The sequence below is a fragment of the Myotis lucifugus genome, unplaced genomic scaffold (genome assembly GCF_000147115.1).
Source record: "Myotis lucifugus unplaced genomic scaffold, Myoluc2.0 scaffold_57, whole genome shotgun sequence".
NCBI classification, from domain to species: Eukaryota; Metazoa; Chordata; class Mammalia; order Chiroptera; family Vespertilionidae; genus Myotis; species Myotis lucifugus.
Genome location: NW_005871105.1, coordinates 1,449,993 through 1,468,176, shown reverse-complemented (window position 1 = coordinate 1,468,176; position 18,184 = coordinate 1,449,993). Strand labels below are relative to the sequence as shown.

The window sequence follows — 18,184 nt, the reverse complement described above, 5'->3', positions numbered from 1 at the left end:
TTTATCTGATAAATTTGCTAATCCTTAATATACCCTGTTCTTTTGAAGATACATAATGCAAAAGAAACTTTTTATACTAAACTTCGTAACTTCCACTACAATAAAAAGGACACAAATACAATCTTCTGCTTAATATAAAAGAAGTTTGGCAGATACAGTCAGCATTTAAACACCACTTAAACCTGTACTTTATAGTTGTGGGTTTTAAGTCTCTTGCCAAAAGCTTAGTTTCATGATACATAATTTACAAAGTTTCATACTATTTAAAAGTACTCATATATACATTTTCTTCTTATAACATGCCTCTGATTTCCAGCAGAAACATTATAAATGCTATCATAAGTGAAATCTTTCTTTACAGAATAGACTATGAATCATAAAAAATGCTTCAGTTCCCATCTTAAAACAGTTGTAAGCTAATTTTTAAATAAGTATTTTAGTTATATAATTGGAAATGTAAATAGCCTGCATATAACTATAAATGAAAAAGCTGAGTTCAACAGTACCATGTCTGCGTAAACTTTACCAAGTATAGTACTGTGAGAATAACACACAGACACATACATATATATTTACCCACACATAAATATATATAACTTTTCTATTGAAACTTTTTAAAAAGTTTCAGTTTGAAGAGGTTTTGCCTTTAATACATAAAACACACACATTATATTGACCAATCTGATATAAATGTAATGTAATACACTGATTGATAACACAGCAGTATGAAAATCTGAATATTAAAAATATCCTAATGCAGATTTCAACTATATTAAAGAATCCTTATCAATTTTCATAAATATCATCTTTTCGTGTCCAAACATTAAGTATATTGACTAGCACATATCAAGGTGACTTCTTCAGGATAATTTCGCCATTCAAGTACCTAAATTCACTAATACACAGAAAATGAAACTTCAATTACTGCTGTGAAAAATCAGAGAATTACATATAGTATTATTTTTACTATCAGCACGACTTTACACTGATGCTGGCATCCCTTAAAATTACGCTTTTTTAAATAAAGAGTGAAAAATTATAAAACACTATTTCAAAAATGGTAGCATTTTTGGTCAAAATACAAAATATGCTAATACAATAGCATTTATATGTTAAAAACACAAATATTTAATGTGTAATCATTTTACTGTGTTCAACATGAAGAACAGCTTCTCTCTTCACAATTGCCACATTTTAATTATCAATATTTCTTCTGTGTTTTATAAATAAATGTTACAGCTTTTTCTGTTGCAACTTATTTTTGCAAAGTATAACCTCCAGCACAGTGATTTATAATTTAAGGTAATAGATTATTTTCACATTTTAATTTAGCTTTTATACTAATGCTTCTGACGTGTTTTTGCTTCAAGATAGAGGTAGATTTAGTAGAGATTGGGCCTGTCAGACTTGCTGCCACAATGCAATTCTAACTACCTGGACTGCTAATATGCAGTTTTCAAGAATGCTAGAAAAAAATTCAGAACCATATGTAATACCTTACCAAAGTTCTCCTTTTCAAGCTTAAGTTATTAAATAACTTCATAATGTATTTAATTGCTCATGAATAGATTAAGGAACAGATAAAACAATAAAATACATATATACAGGCACAGCAAAATAAAAACAAAACTATACTGAGAGGTTGCAGCTGACTAGAAACTTTTGTTTTGTTTGCTTTTAAAAGTGCATCAACTCCTTTTCTGTTCTACATAAGAACATATCAAACATTCCTACTGATATGGTAACAAAGACGAGCTATTGGAAGCTACCCTTTTTAGCCGTTAATTCTTTCCTCCACCCAGTTAAAGCTGAAACCCTTCCATTGGTGCTTCCTGCTGATGAAATACAAACTGTTGCTGGTTTTCATCCACCTGAGGTACAATGGTGGGGTCGTCGTCTTCTTCACCAAAGTAATGTTCAATCAGATCAAAGGCCTTTTGGTAAATTTCTTGATTTTCATGGCTTTGTAGAAATTCAATTTTATCTAGACCTGTTATTCAAAGCATATATACATAAAATTGTTACTCAAGTTTCAATATATATTTAAACCAAAATAATCAATCAAATAACTGGTAATGGGACTTATTTTTATCTAATTTTTGCACTTACTGATAGCCAACACTTATGCTTTTTACTTAAAAATGAGAGTATGGAGCAGTGTGCTAAGAGAGAGTAACACAGGCCTGAGGGTAAGAAGATCACAGACTCCTTTCTGCTTTGTGATTTTGTCCAAATAAGTTTAGTCACTCTCTACTTCAGTTTCTCAATCTTAAAATGACAGTTTTAGATTATCCACAGGTCTTTTCCAGAGTAATTATGCTAAATGGAAAGCACAAAAATGAAAAGCAACAAAACAAACAAAAAAAGTAAAATGTGTGCAAACACATTCTCGCACAGAATGAACCAGAGAGTATCAATATATAATAAATGAGTACTATTTGTAAATCCAATGTAGCTACTGTATAATTTACAACCTAAATAAATGAAACTGAAAAAGACCATTTTGAGAAGAGAATCTATAGCTCACAAGAAAAAGAAATCTACACATAGGTCTGGGTAATGCTGAAAATATTTATTTAATTAGACAAACCTCTTCACTTATCCAATTGCAGGATTGAAAGAATTAGCAAAGTAGTCATATCTATACACAAACATAGAATAGCCCAAAATCTTCCATAATTTGGAGCCAAAATAATGACTGTAGTAAAGAAATATTCTTAAATCAGTGATTAATATTTTATAATTATGTAATGTCTTAACCAATCACATTATATAAACTGAAATAAAAATTAATATCCCAGGTTTGGTTTAAGAATCCTATATAATAAAAGCCTAATATACTAACTGTCTGACCATTTGTTTGATCTTTCAACAAGTCACTATGACGCACACTGACCACCAGGGGGCAGACGCTCTGACTGGTAGGTTAGCTTGCTGCTGGGGTCCAGCCAATCGGGACTGGGCGAGATGAGCCGGACAGGACAAGATGAGCCGGACACACCCTGGAGCCCTCTTTCAGTCCCTCCTCAGCCCCAATCATGCACCAGTTGGGTCCCTTGGTCTGGCCTACACCCTCTGGCAACCCGGGACCCCTAGGGGGATGTTGGAGAGCTGGTTTCAGCCCGATCCCCGCAGGCCAGGCCAAAGGACCCCACTGGTGCACGAATCTGTGCACTGGGCCGCTAGTCATTAAAAAAAAAAGCTAAGCCCTAGCGGTTTTGCCTCAGTGGATAGAGCGTCAGTCTGTGGACCAAAGGGTCCCAGGTTCGATTCCAGTCAAGGGCTCCTGCCTTGGTTGCAGGCTCCTCCCCAGCCTGGGCCCTGGTCAGGAGGCAACCAATCGATCACATCAATGTTTCTCTCTGTCTTTCCCTCTCTCTTACACTCTCTGGAAAAATATCCTCGGGTGAGGATTAAAAAAAAATCCTCCTATATAATAGAAGGGTAATATGCAAATTAACCCTAACAGCAGAAGGACTGGGAATTACTGGTCACACACACTGACCACCAGGGGGCAGATGCTCAATGCAGGAGCTGCCCTTTGGTGGTCAGTGCTCTCCCACAGGGGGAGCTCTGCTCAGCCACAAGCCAGGCTGACGGCTGCCAGCACAGTGGTGGTGGCAGGAGCCTCTCCCGCCTCCTCAGCAGCACTAAGGGTGTCTGACTGCAGCTTAGGCCTGCTCCCTGCTGGCAAGTGGACATCCCCCGAGGGCTCCCGGGCTGCCAGAGGGATGTCTGACGGCCAGCTTAGGCCCGATCCCCTGGGGAGCAGGCCTAAGCCAGCAGGTGGTCATCCCCCGAGGGGTCCCAGACTTCGAGAGGGCACAGGCCGAGCTGTGGGACCCCCCCCGAGTGCACAAATTTTTGTGCACCAGGCCTCTAGTCATAAATAAAAGCTTGAATCACCATATAATATAATCAGCATACAATACTTAAGACAGAAGTAAATATTTAATAGAAATATATTAAAAGGAAAATAATCAACTTAGATTTATTCCTTATCCTAAAATAGATTCCATGTGAGTTCATGTAAGTTAAGTTAAATGAGGCCAATCAGAAATATCTAGCCAAGCCCTGGCAGGCGTGGATCGGTTGCTTGGACGCCATCCTGTGGACCAAAAGGTTGCTGGTTCCATTCCTGGTCAGGGCACATGCCTGAGGTTGTGAGCTCCATCCCAGGTAGGCAGTGTGCAGGAGACAGCTGATCCTTGTTTTGTTCTCACACTGATGTTTTGCTCTCACATCAATATTTCTCTCACTCTCCCTCTCCCTTCCTCTCTCTCTAAAAATTAATTTTAAAAAAAGAAATATTTAGTTAGTAAAAAAAAAAAAATTCACCAAATCTCTGTAGGGGCAATGACTTTGGTAAATTTTGAAGGAATAAAAGATTAGATTGAGTCATTTATTAAATATAAGTGAACATGATTTGTCTTATTAAAACAAAAAGGTAAAAAATTGAGAAGAGCCATATTTAAGTAAACAACTGTAAAATAAAATTAATTCAAATTTTTAGCAAAGGAGAGACATATGGGTAATTGGACAAAGTATAATAAACATGCAATTCGGATGAATAAATACATCAATACATGGAAAATACACACCAGCTTATACATGAAATAAAACAAGAGGCATATAAAAGTAACATCTGCTAAATCAGAAAAATCAACAAAACAAGAGGTTGTAGGGTAGATTCATACAATGCCAGTGACACCACCATGTAACATACCTTTGGAAAGCAAAACAGAAAACATACCAAAAGCTTAAAAAGAAGTCTATGCGTAGAACTCAGCAATAGCATTCCTAAAAATTCATCCCAAAATATTATTTCAACAGAAAAAATTATATTTGGTAAGATGCTTATTTTAGCACATGTAAAGTGGTAAAGAAAACGGAAACAAACTAGGGATCAACCGCAAGAATATGGCTAAAACTGCACTCAATATGGCTAAAGCGACCTGCAATCTTCACTCACTATAACATTATGTGGCTATTAAAAGTGATGTTATGTAGAAATATAAAATTTTCCCAAAATGTTAAAATGTGGAACACAAATCTACATGTGCACTGCAATTACATCAATGTAATTATGTTTTTAACTGACTGCTTACCATATGCTTCTTCAATGAGAGCACAGTATGGATTAATACCCATCCCATTCTGCTTAGATTCTTGTTCTCCAAGACGTAAAATATTTTCAAGTCCATTTAAAGCCACTTGGACTATCTTAGAGTCCATAACAGTCAATAGGTCACAAAGTGGTTTAATGCAGCCTAAAGCTACCAAATACCTTCAGAGTAATTAAAAAAAAAAGGTGGGGAGAAATAACATTGAAAAAGACTTAAATATTATTTATGGCAACAACATGAAAATATTCTTTAGTGAAATGTTATATAAACAATTAAGTAAAGTATCCCTGTTAACTCAAAAATTAAAAACAATTAAATATTCACTTACACAGAAACCTGAAAACATGTTATTACTCTCCTGTTCTCATAATTAACAATAAATGGTATTACAAATATTACAAAAATAGACATAATCTGGCACATCAACACTAAGTGGGTTAGAGGCTTGTTTGTTTTTAAGGGTGGGCCTATGTTTTTAAGGGGTCATATGAGGTGATAGGTAGAAATGAGAGGGAGGAGGGGCATCTAAAAAAAATTTCAGGAAGTTTCCCACAAATATAATCATAGCTAATGTTCTGAAACATATGTTTTGTTTCAGAAGCATAGAAGCCTTCTAGGAGCAAAACGGGCCATGTTGTGAATAATTTAAATAAATAATGTTCACGAAATCATTTTTATAATGCTTTGTTCTTTTCTAGTTCCTGTTAGCTCTTTTTCCATTTTCTATAATGTAAATAAAGTAACTGATTTGTTGACTTGACAAATAGTCCATTTAAACATAAAGAATAAAAAAAAAAATAAACATGCTCTGAAGTCAGACTGCATGGTTTCAAATCCCAATTTCACTCCTTATGTGTGACTCTGACTAACTGCACTAGGCCTCAGTTTCTCCATCTTAAAATGGGGATAATAACCATACCAAACTCAGAGGGTTGCTATGAGAATACAGTAGGCATTCAATAAAAGTTAGTTTCAATCCTTTTTTTTAAAGCGTACATACCTTTACTGGAGCACTCACTTGCCATATACTATATTGTAACCCATCAAATATATTTGTTGAATGAATAGCTATCTCACAGAATTATGAAGTAAAAGGAGATAAAAGATGTGAAAGCACCTGGTGCTCAATAACTGAAATGATTGAACACAACTGGCAACATTAAACACGCCACAGTATTAGCAGTATGCACACTAAACCTAATCTGAGATCAAGAGACCTCTTCCCATATATGTAGACTAAATGAAATGGTGAAATGGTTAGAAAAATAATAATCTCCATTTAGATACTTGACTCACACTAATAAATTAGGAAATAATAAATGGAATAGACATAATGGTAAAAATATATATTTTTTAAAAATACAACTGTTTGAGGTGAACAAACTAACTTTGGGTCCCAAAGCAGATAAAAATCACATTAGCATTGCCGAAACCGGTTTGGCTCAGTGGATAGAGTGTTGGCCTGCGGTACTGAAGGGTCCCAGGTTCGATTCCAGTCAAGGGCATGTACCTGGGTTGCGGGCACATCCCCAGTGGGAGATGTGCAGGAGGCAGCTGATCGATGTTTCTCTCTCATCGATGTTTCTAACTCTCTATCTCTCTCCCTTCCTCTCTGTAAAAAAAATCAATAAAATATATTTTTTAAAAAAATCACATTAGCATTAAAAAAAATACAAGCCAGAACAAAAGAAAGATCTTGTTTTATTACTTCTTGTATTCATGATACAAATGAAGTGAAAATATTGATTAGAGCAAATAGGTGGAATGGAAAATAAAAAGCAGAGAAGAATGTCATTAACATATAGTGATAGGAATCTGAGAGAGCAGGAGAGAAGGCAATATTAAACAATGATCTCCCAATAGGTAGACTTCAAAATCCTGTGATTTGTAAAATAGCATAGTAGCCTGACTTCTTTTATATATTAAGAAACAAATCAAATACTCATTAGAAAATACTTTCTAAACAGTCACTTCGCAAACTTAAAAAGTCCTGAGTTTCTTGGAGGGATCCTCAGAACAAGAAGAGTCTGTAGGAAGTCAGGCTTTCATAGAGGTGCAAAGTGGAACTTTGCTATGTGTGGGGTGGGGAGTGGGGGAGAATAAAAGCACAAGATGAAAAGAGACTTAGAAATCAATCTGATAATAAAAGTTATGATTAATACAAATAATAACAGCAGCTAATTTTAGTACAGAACATATTTAGGTACCTTGCTACGCACTTTAAATGTATAAACTGCATTTAATTGTCAAGATACTACTATAAAGTACTATCCATTATTAAATTCATTTTAAAAATGAAGGAATTGTGGATCAGAGAAGTTAAATGACTTTATCAAGGTCACAACTTTTCTGAAGAAGCAGGATTTGGAGGCAGGCTGATTTCAAAGGCCATGTACCTACCATTTGTATTGTTAGTAAAAGAAAGAAGCAAATAAACAATAAAAGGGCTAGATTTAAAAAAGCTTCCATGAAGAAGAAAACTACTATAGAAAAATAAAAGATCCAATCTACAGGTAAGGCTAACAGTGATTGGAAGAGCATTATTATATAAAGAAATGTCTATTTCCTATTTCAATTATAGTTTAAATAAGTAGATATTTAAATTTATTAGCCATTTCTATATAATAAAGTTACATGTATATGACTTTAATGATCTAAGATAAATATAATGCCCATGTCAGTATATTTTGCAAATTAACATAGACTATATTTTTCAGCTTTTTAAATTCTGATTTTTCGTAGTCTGACGAGAATGATGTTAATCATACTTTATATGAAAAAATTAAAACCACTATAAATAAATAACTGATATAACAAATGCTATATTTTCACATTACAAATTCTTATTAAATAGACAGAAATAATGTTTTAGGTTTATAAACAAAGAAAAAGTATGTATTTTTTAAATTTGTAAAAATCTCATTTACATTTAAAAAACAATTTTTAAAAATTTGTATCATACTTTATTTGTTCTGGAGTGCCTCCTGATGTTGCATTAGTTATAGCCCAAGCTGCTTCTTTTCTGGTGCGAAACTCTGCTTTCTGAAGAATCTCAATCAAAACAGGAAAAATATTTGCATCTATAACTGACTGAAGAGAAAAAACTGTTACAGCAAAATCAATGCAAATATAGTTTTAAATATATTAGTAAGAAGAGGAATCTTGAAACTCAATGGCTTTAAATGGCAGGCTTTTTGGAAATATTTTATTTCCAATCTTTCAACAAAAGTTCACTTACTTTCTTTTTAAGACTGGAGAATACAGCCCTAGCCGGTTTGGTTCAGTGGGTAGAGCACCAGCCCTAAGGCTGAAAGATCCCAGGTTCGATTCCGGTCAAGAGCACATAACCTCAGTTGCAGGCTCGATCCCTGGCCCTGGTTGGGCACATGTGGGAGACAACCAATTGATGTGTCTCTCTCACATCAAAGTTTCTCTCTCTCATTCTCTCCTCCTGCCTTCCACTCTTTCTAAAATCAATGGAAAAATATCCTCTGGTGAGAATTAACAGAAAAACAAAACAAAGACTGGAGAATATATTAGCACGAATGTAAATTTTAAAGATGATAAAACATAAGGCAGATGATGGATCAGGTAATTACTGACTGAAGAGTTTAATAGGGTCCTAATAGATCATTATTTAACAGTTTTGAGATCATTGTCTAACTTTTTAAAAATTAACAAAAAGCAATCCCTTTTTAAAGCCTAACCATTATGTCGGACACATGTGAGAGACAACCACATTTGCACATAATTGTATATGCATATGCATATGTATATGCATATGTACTTGTATCTATATAATTGCTATTCCTCTTTAGAATACTATAAGTAATTATTTTAGAGGAGGAAAGGCTATGTTCTTGAAAATAATTTTCAAATACTTTTCAATAATCTTTTTCAGTAACTCACTAAAATACATCACTGATAAAATGTTGACTTTTTTCCAAACTAACTTCTGAGATCTTCCTGTTTTCTCAGATCTGAAAGGCATTTACCTGAATCTGAGCTCTATTTCCAGCAGTAATGTTAGAAACAGTCCAGCAGGCTTCTTTTCTGATTGACTCCTTTGGGCTACTCAGTAAGTGTAAGAGACAGGGTAATGCAGAGCAATTCAAAATTACCTAAAACAAAAGTTAGAAATGGAAACAGTTTTATAGAAAATAAAAAACTAAACAAAAATATACTCATGAATTATTTAGAAATGCAAAAACCATTCTGAAAACTTAAAAAAATTCCTCTCAAAGTAAAACTTAGGCACTTGCTGTCTTCTACCGTCCCACTTTGCCAAAACCTTTCTAGTGTTGTTGTAGTGAAATGCACTCAGAGTTGTGTCCTTCAAGTTTATAAATGCACTCAGAGTTTAACTGAAATAACTATTTGAAGACAATATAGTGACTGGTTAGGATCCATCCTCTAGTTTTGCCAAATGAATTGATGGGGAAAACGCGCACACACACACACACACACACACACACACACACACACCAAATAGCTTGAAAGTAACTAATTCCATAACTGTTAAGAAACCTTAACATGTAGAAATAAGTCTATTAGTTTCATTAAAAATTTTACTGTTCCATCCTTGCCAGGGTGACTCGGTTGAAGCATCATTCTGTATACTGAAAGGTTTTAGGTTGGATCCCCGATCAGGACATGTACAGAAGGCAACCAATCAATGTTCTCTCTCACATCGATATTTCTCTCTCTCCCTTCACCTCTCTAAAATCAATAAATAGCCCTGGCCAGTTTGGCTCAGTGGATAGAGCATCAGCCCACAGACTAAAGGGTCCCAGTTTCGATTCCCATCAAGGGCATATACTTCGGTTGCGGGCTCAATCCCCAGTAGGGGGCATGAATGCAGGAGGCAGTAGACCAATGATTCTCTCTTATCATTGATGTTTCTATCTCTCTCCCTCTCCCTTCCTCTCTGAAATCAATAAAAATATATTTTAAAAATTTTACTATTACACTTTTCTATTGTAAAGAAGTATATTCTGCTTTGTTCTTTTACATTCCTTAGTAACTATCAATTACTAAGGATCAATTATTTCATAATTAAGGTATATAAATAGAACTTTTAAGGATTAAAATGAAAACAAAACACAAAAATTAGAATAAAAAGTTTACTATATGGTGGCAAACAAAACAGAATATAATGTGTTACAGAGTTGAAGTTTCTAGAAAGACTATCTATACCAGATCTGATGTCAATCTTGATATCACACCTTTTATGATATCTCACACACATAGTTAATTACCAATTCAGAAAGTGTTTCCTTGCTGTCTTTCCTTTCATTCTCATAACCTAGGTCTTCAATCCTACATAATAAAAGGCTAATATGCAAATTGTCCCTTCGGGAGTTCGACTGACTGGGAGTTTGACTGCTTGCTATGACATGCGCTGACCACCAGGGGGCGGTGTGGAACAAAGGAAGGCCCAGGCCGGCAGCTGGAAGGCCCTGATCGGCCCTGATCACTGGCCAGGCCTAGGTACCCTACCCATGCACGAATTTCGTGCACCGGGCCTCTAGTCTACTATAAAAGGCCATTTCATTTCTAACCCCACTTCTAACTTATTTATAATCAATCATCCTCTCACTAACAGTTTCTTCTCCAATCAAGTTTAATGCCTCTTAAACATACCTCCATACATGTCTGGCACATAAATCTCTTCTCGTCTACTTATGTCCTCTACTTTTAAGATCTAGCTTTCATTCCAACTCCTTTGTGGAATCTATTGATTTCTTAGTACACTGATTTCTTCTTTAAACTTTTATAGCATTTACTGATCAATCTGCTCTCAGAAAACATATACTACCTAGGGTAATTTATGTTGTTTTAATATATATTTTTCTCTCCAATTGAATTGCAAATCTCTCAAGAGCCTAACTCCTATCATGTACTTCTTCATATTGATATAGCTCTAGGATAGTACTTTCACATGGATGTATTTGAGTCTGATCACTTATTATCAAGAATATGCTTACATTATAGATGCCTATATAATTATGTTAGTTTATCCTATTAAAAAGTCTGAACTCACCTGTGTTTGAATATCATCACCAGTCACAATATTACCAACTGCTCTTAATGCAGGTGATACAACTTTATAATCATTGTGCCTAAAATAATAAAAATATTAACTTACACACTATATAAGAATTTAAAATTTACAGGAATTTGTAAAAATAGTACCCAAAAAAATCCCATATACTCTTTACCCAGAGAATCCATTCAAGTTTCACTAATTATCCCATAATTATCTCCATAATAAAGAATCTAATCTAGGATCATGTGGTGCACCCAGCTGTCAATCTCCTTTAATTCAAAACAATTACTTAATTTTTCCTTGATTTTCTTGATCTTGACCTTTTTTATGAAAACAAGCCAGTTATTTGGTTTTGTCCAATGTTTCCTCATGATTAAGACACAAGGTATATACTTTGGCTGGGATAACACAAATGCTAGTCTTTTTATTACATAGTTTTGGATAGCATATGGTATCTGTTTTGTACATTATAGTGGCACTGAACTCTGCTTGCTTAATTAAGATGGTGTCTGTTAGATTACTATTTTTCCTTTTATAATTCACATTTTGTGAGGAAATACTTATAGGCTATGTAAAATCCCATCCCTTACCCACTTTCACCAATAGTTTAAGCATCTGTTGATGCTTAGTGTCTGGATTATTAATAATTATTAGTATTGTTGCCAATGATGATTTTCTAATACTATCATTCCAACTACATGCCTTCTCTATCTATTGACCTATGTACTTATTTTAGTGTGGACTCATGGACTCCTATTTTATTCAATAAGTTCTAATATCCTATATAATAAAAGGGTAATATGCAAATTGACCCTAACAGCAGAACAACTGGGAATGACTGGTCACTATGACACACACTGACCACCAGGGGGCAGACGCTCAATGCAGGAGCTGCCCCCTGGTGGTCAGTGTGCTCCCACAGGGGGAGCTCTGCTCAGCCACAAGCCAGGCTGATGGCTGCCAGCACAGTGGTGTTGGCAGGAGCCTCTCCCGCCTCCTCAGCAGCGCCAAGGATGTCCGACTGCAGCTTAGGCCTGCTCCCCGCTGGCAAGTGGACATCCCCCGAGGGCTCCCGGGCTGCCAGAGGGATGTCTGACTGCCAGCTTAGGCCCGATCTCCCTGGGCGCAGACCTAAGCCAGCAGGTGGACATCTCCTGAGGGGTCCCAGACTGTGAGAGGGCACAGGTCGGGCTGAGGGACGCCAACCGAGTGCACAAATTTTTGTGCACCGGGCCTCTAGTATTACTATAAATTTATTTCAATGCTCAAATCATCCCAGGTTTGAACAGTAGAAGTCCCTTCAAGTGGACTTCTGTGTTCTTTTAACATTTATTCATTCTTTGAGCAGTCATTACTTTCTGAGTACATCTTATGTTTTATCAGTCTCAGCCTTAGAATCAGCTATTTCTCCAAGAATCCTGGTTCCTGTTAATGAAGAGCAGTGTTTAAAAACCTGGACATTTGGTGTGCTCAGCTAACAAGTATAAATGTGTCACGGCTCCCAAGCCCTTTTAAGAGAAATGCACGCGCGCGTGCACCGTCCCCCCCACCCCCCCACACAGACACACTCTCGCGCAAAATTACATATATTAGTATATTTGTTTCTAGATCTAGCTCTTTAATGTTGAAAGCCATGAGTTCACATTAGAGTCCATTTCCAACTCTAATTTAGTATCACACAAGATTTTTCTGGCTTTTTTCCTTTCCATATTTATAAATCCATTCTCTGAGAATAAGATAGTTTCTATTATCAGAATTACCCTGTGTATGACCAATCTTCTGATCTAGCTAGGTTGCTATGCCACAGGGTGCTGGCTCCCATCTGCTCCAGCCTAGTTGTCTGCTCCATTCTAGTTGGTGCCATCCTCAAGCATGGGCCCTGATCCCCCCACTGGACCTGCCTGCCCACCTTCTTCATGCTGGAGCCACACCCCCTTTTCAGACCTCTCTTCTTTCTGCCATCTACCTTGTTTGGGCTTACCTAGTGGCTTTCTGACTGCAGAAGAAAGGAAGGAAGATAATACATGTTTTAAAATAAAGGGATGAAAAATTATAATGCCTTTTTAAAATAAGTTCTCTTAGAAGTTTTTAACTTCCTTGTATCGAAAATCTGTTCTTTTTAAAGAAGATAGTAATAATAGCTCAGCACAGAGAAACATATTATCTTTAATACAAGTGAAATACTAAATAATTTTCACTTTTACACAGATTAATAATTGTAGTGAGCAATTAACTGAATTACTCATTCTGGGAGAGCAGGAACTACATCCTATACTCATTAATATCTTACTCTAGCAGGTAACAGGCATTTCATACATACTTGTATCTCTCATTCATTAAGAGCATAAAACTAATGAAATTCATGAACAAAATGAATAGTCCCAACTAGAGGATATAAGACACAAGTTTAAGGGTCAACTTTTCAGTATTATAGCTATTCTGCAAAGTGGGGTTATAGCAGCTTTTCAACCCTTCCCATATGATTCTCGGGATGTTTGAGAGGCCATTACTCTAACTGCTAAACTCACAATCATGTAATTATTAATTATAAATTATAGTTACATCAAAAGTTCCACCAATCTTCGACAGACTCCAGAATCGATGACTGCTTGAATTTTATCATTGGGTCCATCAGAGAGATAAGAAAGGGCCCAACACACATCTGCTAATACATCTGAGTCACTGCTAAACAACAATCGTGACAGAACATTTAAGCAAGGTGAAACCTGTTAGGGAAGAAAGAGGCAATATTTAAAATTTTTTTCTACCTAAAACCAAGTTTCTTTAGGAAAATATAGAAATTTGTTTTAAAACTAACATTTAATACTAGAGAAATTAAACATTCTATTGTTTTAAAATTATTATCAAATATAAACATGACACTGATTATGACCCCTATTAATCTTATACTGAATAAATACTGAATTAACCTTATACTGAACCTTATACAAAAAGCCACTAGATGATAATTTAAAGTTTTTTTAAAATAATGAAATACGTATTTGGGATCCTCTGTCTACATCTAAATCATACACAAACACACCCCAAAAATGGCACACTAAAACTGAGAGAAGTAAAAATATTCCCGTTAAGTTTTTAATGTAATGATCATGGAATGTGATCCAACCTAAATGAATCCCACTTTACTTACTACATATACATTATTGGAAGTACGTATAATAATCAGTTAAGAAGTAAAAGTGTATAAAACACAAAAAGAAGTCTGAAGGGTCTTTTAATGGAAGTCACTAATAAACTATATTTCCTAATGTATTGAAACCCTAAATCTTCAATTAAAAGAATACATAAGACAATAGAGATTTTTAATCCTGCTAGCATAAAACTAAAACTAATTATTTGTGAGGTGAGCAAGTCATTTCATCTCTCCGAGACTCAGTTTTTAAATCTGTGAAACAAAGAGGCTGAATTAAATAAATTCTATGATCCTTCCTCTCAAATTAGAGAGACCTAGGTTCAAACACTATTCACTAGCTGTGTGACCATGTGCAAATAACCCAGTATCTCTAAACCCCAAATTCTTCACTTATAAACCAGGATAAGAGAATATCGTTAAATTAGTAAGAATGCATGTAGCATCTTAGAACAATGCCTGGCATATAGTAAGCACTGAGATGTTAATTTTTTTTATTGCCATACTCAGTATTGATTCTATAGGGTGTCCCAAAATTCATGCAAGATTTGAATTTTGCATGAGTATTAACAACAACAACAACAACAAGTAAAAGCCTAATTTTACTTGGTTTATTGAATCAGATTCTAATATCTGTTGCCCTTTGATTTCAATCCCTTCAATTTGATAAGCATTACCAAGTACCAATTATGGCCCAGGAGCAGGGACAATGAAGACCACGGCTTTGCGTATGTGCCAGCAAAGCCGAGGAGGCCATTTACCCGATGTGCTATTCCATACATAACCCCATACTGTATACTTTATGAATCAATAATAAATTTACAATTTTTCATTATAAACCTGTGTTTTCTATCAAAATTACTTCTTGCGTGAATTTTGGGACACCCTATATATTCCTTTAAGGTTTTTATTTTTTAATCGGCAACCTAACATCTCTTAGTCTCTCTTCTCAGGTAAGAGTTGTATGTTAAATGCCACAAATAAAAAGTGATGACAGCTTTTTCACATTCTAAGATTTTAGATTGATGTTCTCTTCACCTCTATTTTAAAGATTGCCAGTACATACACTATAATCTTCTGAAAGCACTTATCTTCCCTGCTGGGACCTTCCTGTAAAAATGACCCTAGGACCCAGGAACAGAAATCAGTTCACTTACAAAACAGACATGTTCATCTGTAAGTTAGGAAATAGAATCTGCACAACTGGATCCTACCCCAACAATCATGCCTTCACCCTTGCCAACCACCTCCTCTTCCTTGAACAAAGAAACGTGAGAATCAGTTCTTAAAAGCAACTATAAACTTTTAAATTAAAAAAACTAGTGTAACTGATATATATCCTTTTACTTATGTAAAAAGCAATGAAGTGCTACATATTTCTATTTTAAGAGAGCAAAATAAAAACATTCTGCTCCACCATCTTCTCACAAACAAGGAAAATACAGAGAAATACAGGGAATTAGTCAAGTAGATATTACATGATGTTGTAGGCCAGAGGGTCTTAAAGTGGGGTCCATGAACCCCTGAGGGATTCTTGCAACATTTGGAGGTCTTTTATGCCAAAATTTTTTTCACAATTATACTAACACATAACTGGTCTTTTTCATTTTGTTGTCATTTGCATTAAAGGTACAAAAGCAATGGTGGGTCAAACTATCAGCACCTTAGCACAAATCAAGGCAGTGGTACAAAATATCCCACAGATCTTTGTATTTTTCATCTCCATACATGCAGTTAAAAGAGGGAAAGGAGCCCTGGTTGATGTTGCTAAGTGGTTAGAGCATCAGCCCGCACACCAAAGGGTCACTTATTGGATTCTGAGGTCAAGGGCACGTACCTGGCTTGCAGGTTCTATCCCCAGCCCTGGTCAGGGAGCCTGTAGAATGCAACCAATCAATATGTCTCTCTCACATCCATGTTTCTCTTCTTCCTTTCTTTCTTTCTTTCTTTCTTTCTTTCTTTCTTTCTTTCTTTCTTTCTTTCTCTTCTCTTCTCTTCTCTCTCTCTCTCTTTCTCTCTCTCTCTCCCTCTCCCCCTTCTTCCCTCCCTCCTTTCCACTCTAAAAATCAATGGAAAAAATATCCATTCATCTACTGATGGGCACGTGGACTACTTCCAGATCTTAGCTATTGTAGATAACACTGCTATGAACATAGGAGTGTATATATTCCTTGTGGTTGGTGTTTCGGGATTCTTAGAATATAGTCCTAGAAGTGGGATCACTAGGTCAAATGGCAGTTCCATTTTTTATTTTTTGAGGAAACTCCACACTGTTTTTCATAGTGGTTGTACTATTTTGCTAAGTTAAATAAGCCAGTCAGAGAAAGACAAATACCACATGATCTCACTTATATTTGGAATCTAATGAACAAAGAAACTGATGAACAAAATAGAACCAGACAAGGAAGTATGCAATGGGTTGATGAATCTCAATGGGAGGGTTGGGCAGGAAGAGATTAACCAAAGAACTTACACGCATATATGCATAACCCATGGACACAGACAATAGTGTGGTGAAGGCCTGAGGAGGGAGTGAGAGCAGGGAGGAGGGAGTCAATGGGGAAATAACAGGGACATCTGCAATGCTTTCAACAATAAAGATAAACAAAAAAGAAAGAAAAAATATATAATCAAAGCTAATTGTTTAATCTACTTTTTGAGATGAAATGTGGAATTCAAAAGGAGTAAAATGGTATCCCCAAAATTTACCCACATTCTACTTTTCTAACAACATCCTACTGAAGACAATACAACTTGGATTGGGAATTTATAAATGATCTATTCTTTTAGCAGAATATTAGTAGATGGGGAAAAATATTCTAACACATAAACAGTACAATGTGAAAGCACAAGCCACTCTAGACTAGTTACTTTAATTTTATAACAGTGGACCTGAATGAATTACCTTAATCTTGTGTGGGGCTCCAATTTCCTAAGTGACAACTAGACTAGAAGGTTTCTAAAGTCAACTCTGAGATACGTAAACATCAGTGACAGTGGTTGCCTGAGGAGAGGGAATCGTGGGTATGGGAGGGGCAGAAAGGAAAACTTCCTTTTCACAATATATCTCTTGATTTTGTGTATGTGCAAACATTGACTAATCAGTAAGGAAAATAGTTATTAAAATAAAAATAATTTCCATTCAATCTCTAAAAATCTATTAAAAGGAGACTTAAAAGTTTATATACACAGTTGCTTAGTTTGTGTATTTTACTCATACCTTACTAAAGTTTGGAGGAGGGTTTTTGCCTCTACATAAATTTGAGAGGGCCCATACAGCATTTCTGGTTGTTGTAAGTCTGTTTGAATTTGTTAATAACCTGCCAAAGTGAAAGAAAAAAAAGGAATTGTCACTTTACTTTCATTTTTCCTCTTTAGCTATTTTCTATCATAACATAAAAATTCTCAATATACTTTATAAGGACTTCAAAATGAGCTGGTAAAATAGGAAAAGGTAGTTTTTCAAATTCATTATATTTCCAGAAACAAAAGAAAACATAGCGTCTATTTTTAAATTTTTGAATCTACGATCTAAGTGGATTCTTATAAGACATAAAACATGTTCAAAATAAATGATGCCATGGGAAATTAATTTACTTGTCTCTTTATACTTTAAAAAGAGTATTAGATTACTTTTTTTAACCATGAATATACATTATACAAATTCAATAAGCAAGGAATGTGGGGTCAAATTAAGTGAAGATAAGCTGTTGAGAAGAGATATTGGTGTGTGTGTGTGTCTTTTTTAACAAATTGTCCATCTTACTATTTTTGATCTCCCAGCTGCTAGAAGTATGTTGTTGTTGTTTTTCAAAAAAATCCCTATTCTGCAGTGACATCAGCAAAAATGGTGGAGAA

At 35.4% G+C, this 18,184-nt stretch overlaps 1 protein-coding gene across 1 annotated transcript in view; it reads right to left on the bottom strand.

Moving 5' to 3' along the window:
- Positions 1 to 607: 607 nt before the first annotated feature.
- The window catches only part of KPNA5 (karyopherin subunit alpha 5), a 39,367-nt gene continuing 21,790 nt past the window's right edge, over positions 608 to 18,184 (bottom strand). The window contains exons 8-14 of the mRNA XM_006089193.3: positions 17,547 to 17,646; positions 13,738 to 13,901; positions 11,170 to 11,248; positions 9,122 to 9,247; positions 8,089 to 8,216; positions 5,109 to 5,287; positions 608 to 1,990 (exon numbers count right to left, since the gene is read on the bottom strand). Of these exons, the coding sequence (XP_006089255.1) occupies positions 1,803 to 1,990; positions 5,109 to 5,287; positions 8,089 to 8,216; positions 9,122 to 9,247; positions 11,170 to 11,248; positions 13,738 to 13,901; positions 17,547 to 17,646 (964 nt within the window). The 3' untranslated portion in view covers positions 608 to 1,802. The remainder of the gene's footprint in view (positions 1,991 to 5,108; positions 5,288 to 8,088; positions 8,217 to 9,121; positions 9,248 to 11,169; positions 11,249 to 13,737; positions 13,902 to 17,546; positions 17,647 to 18,184) is intronic.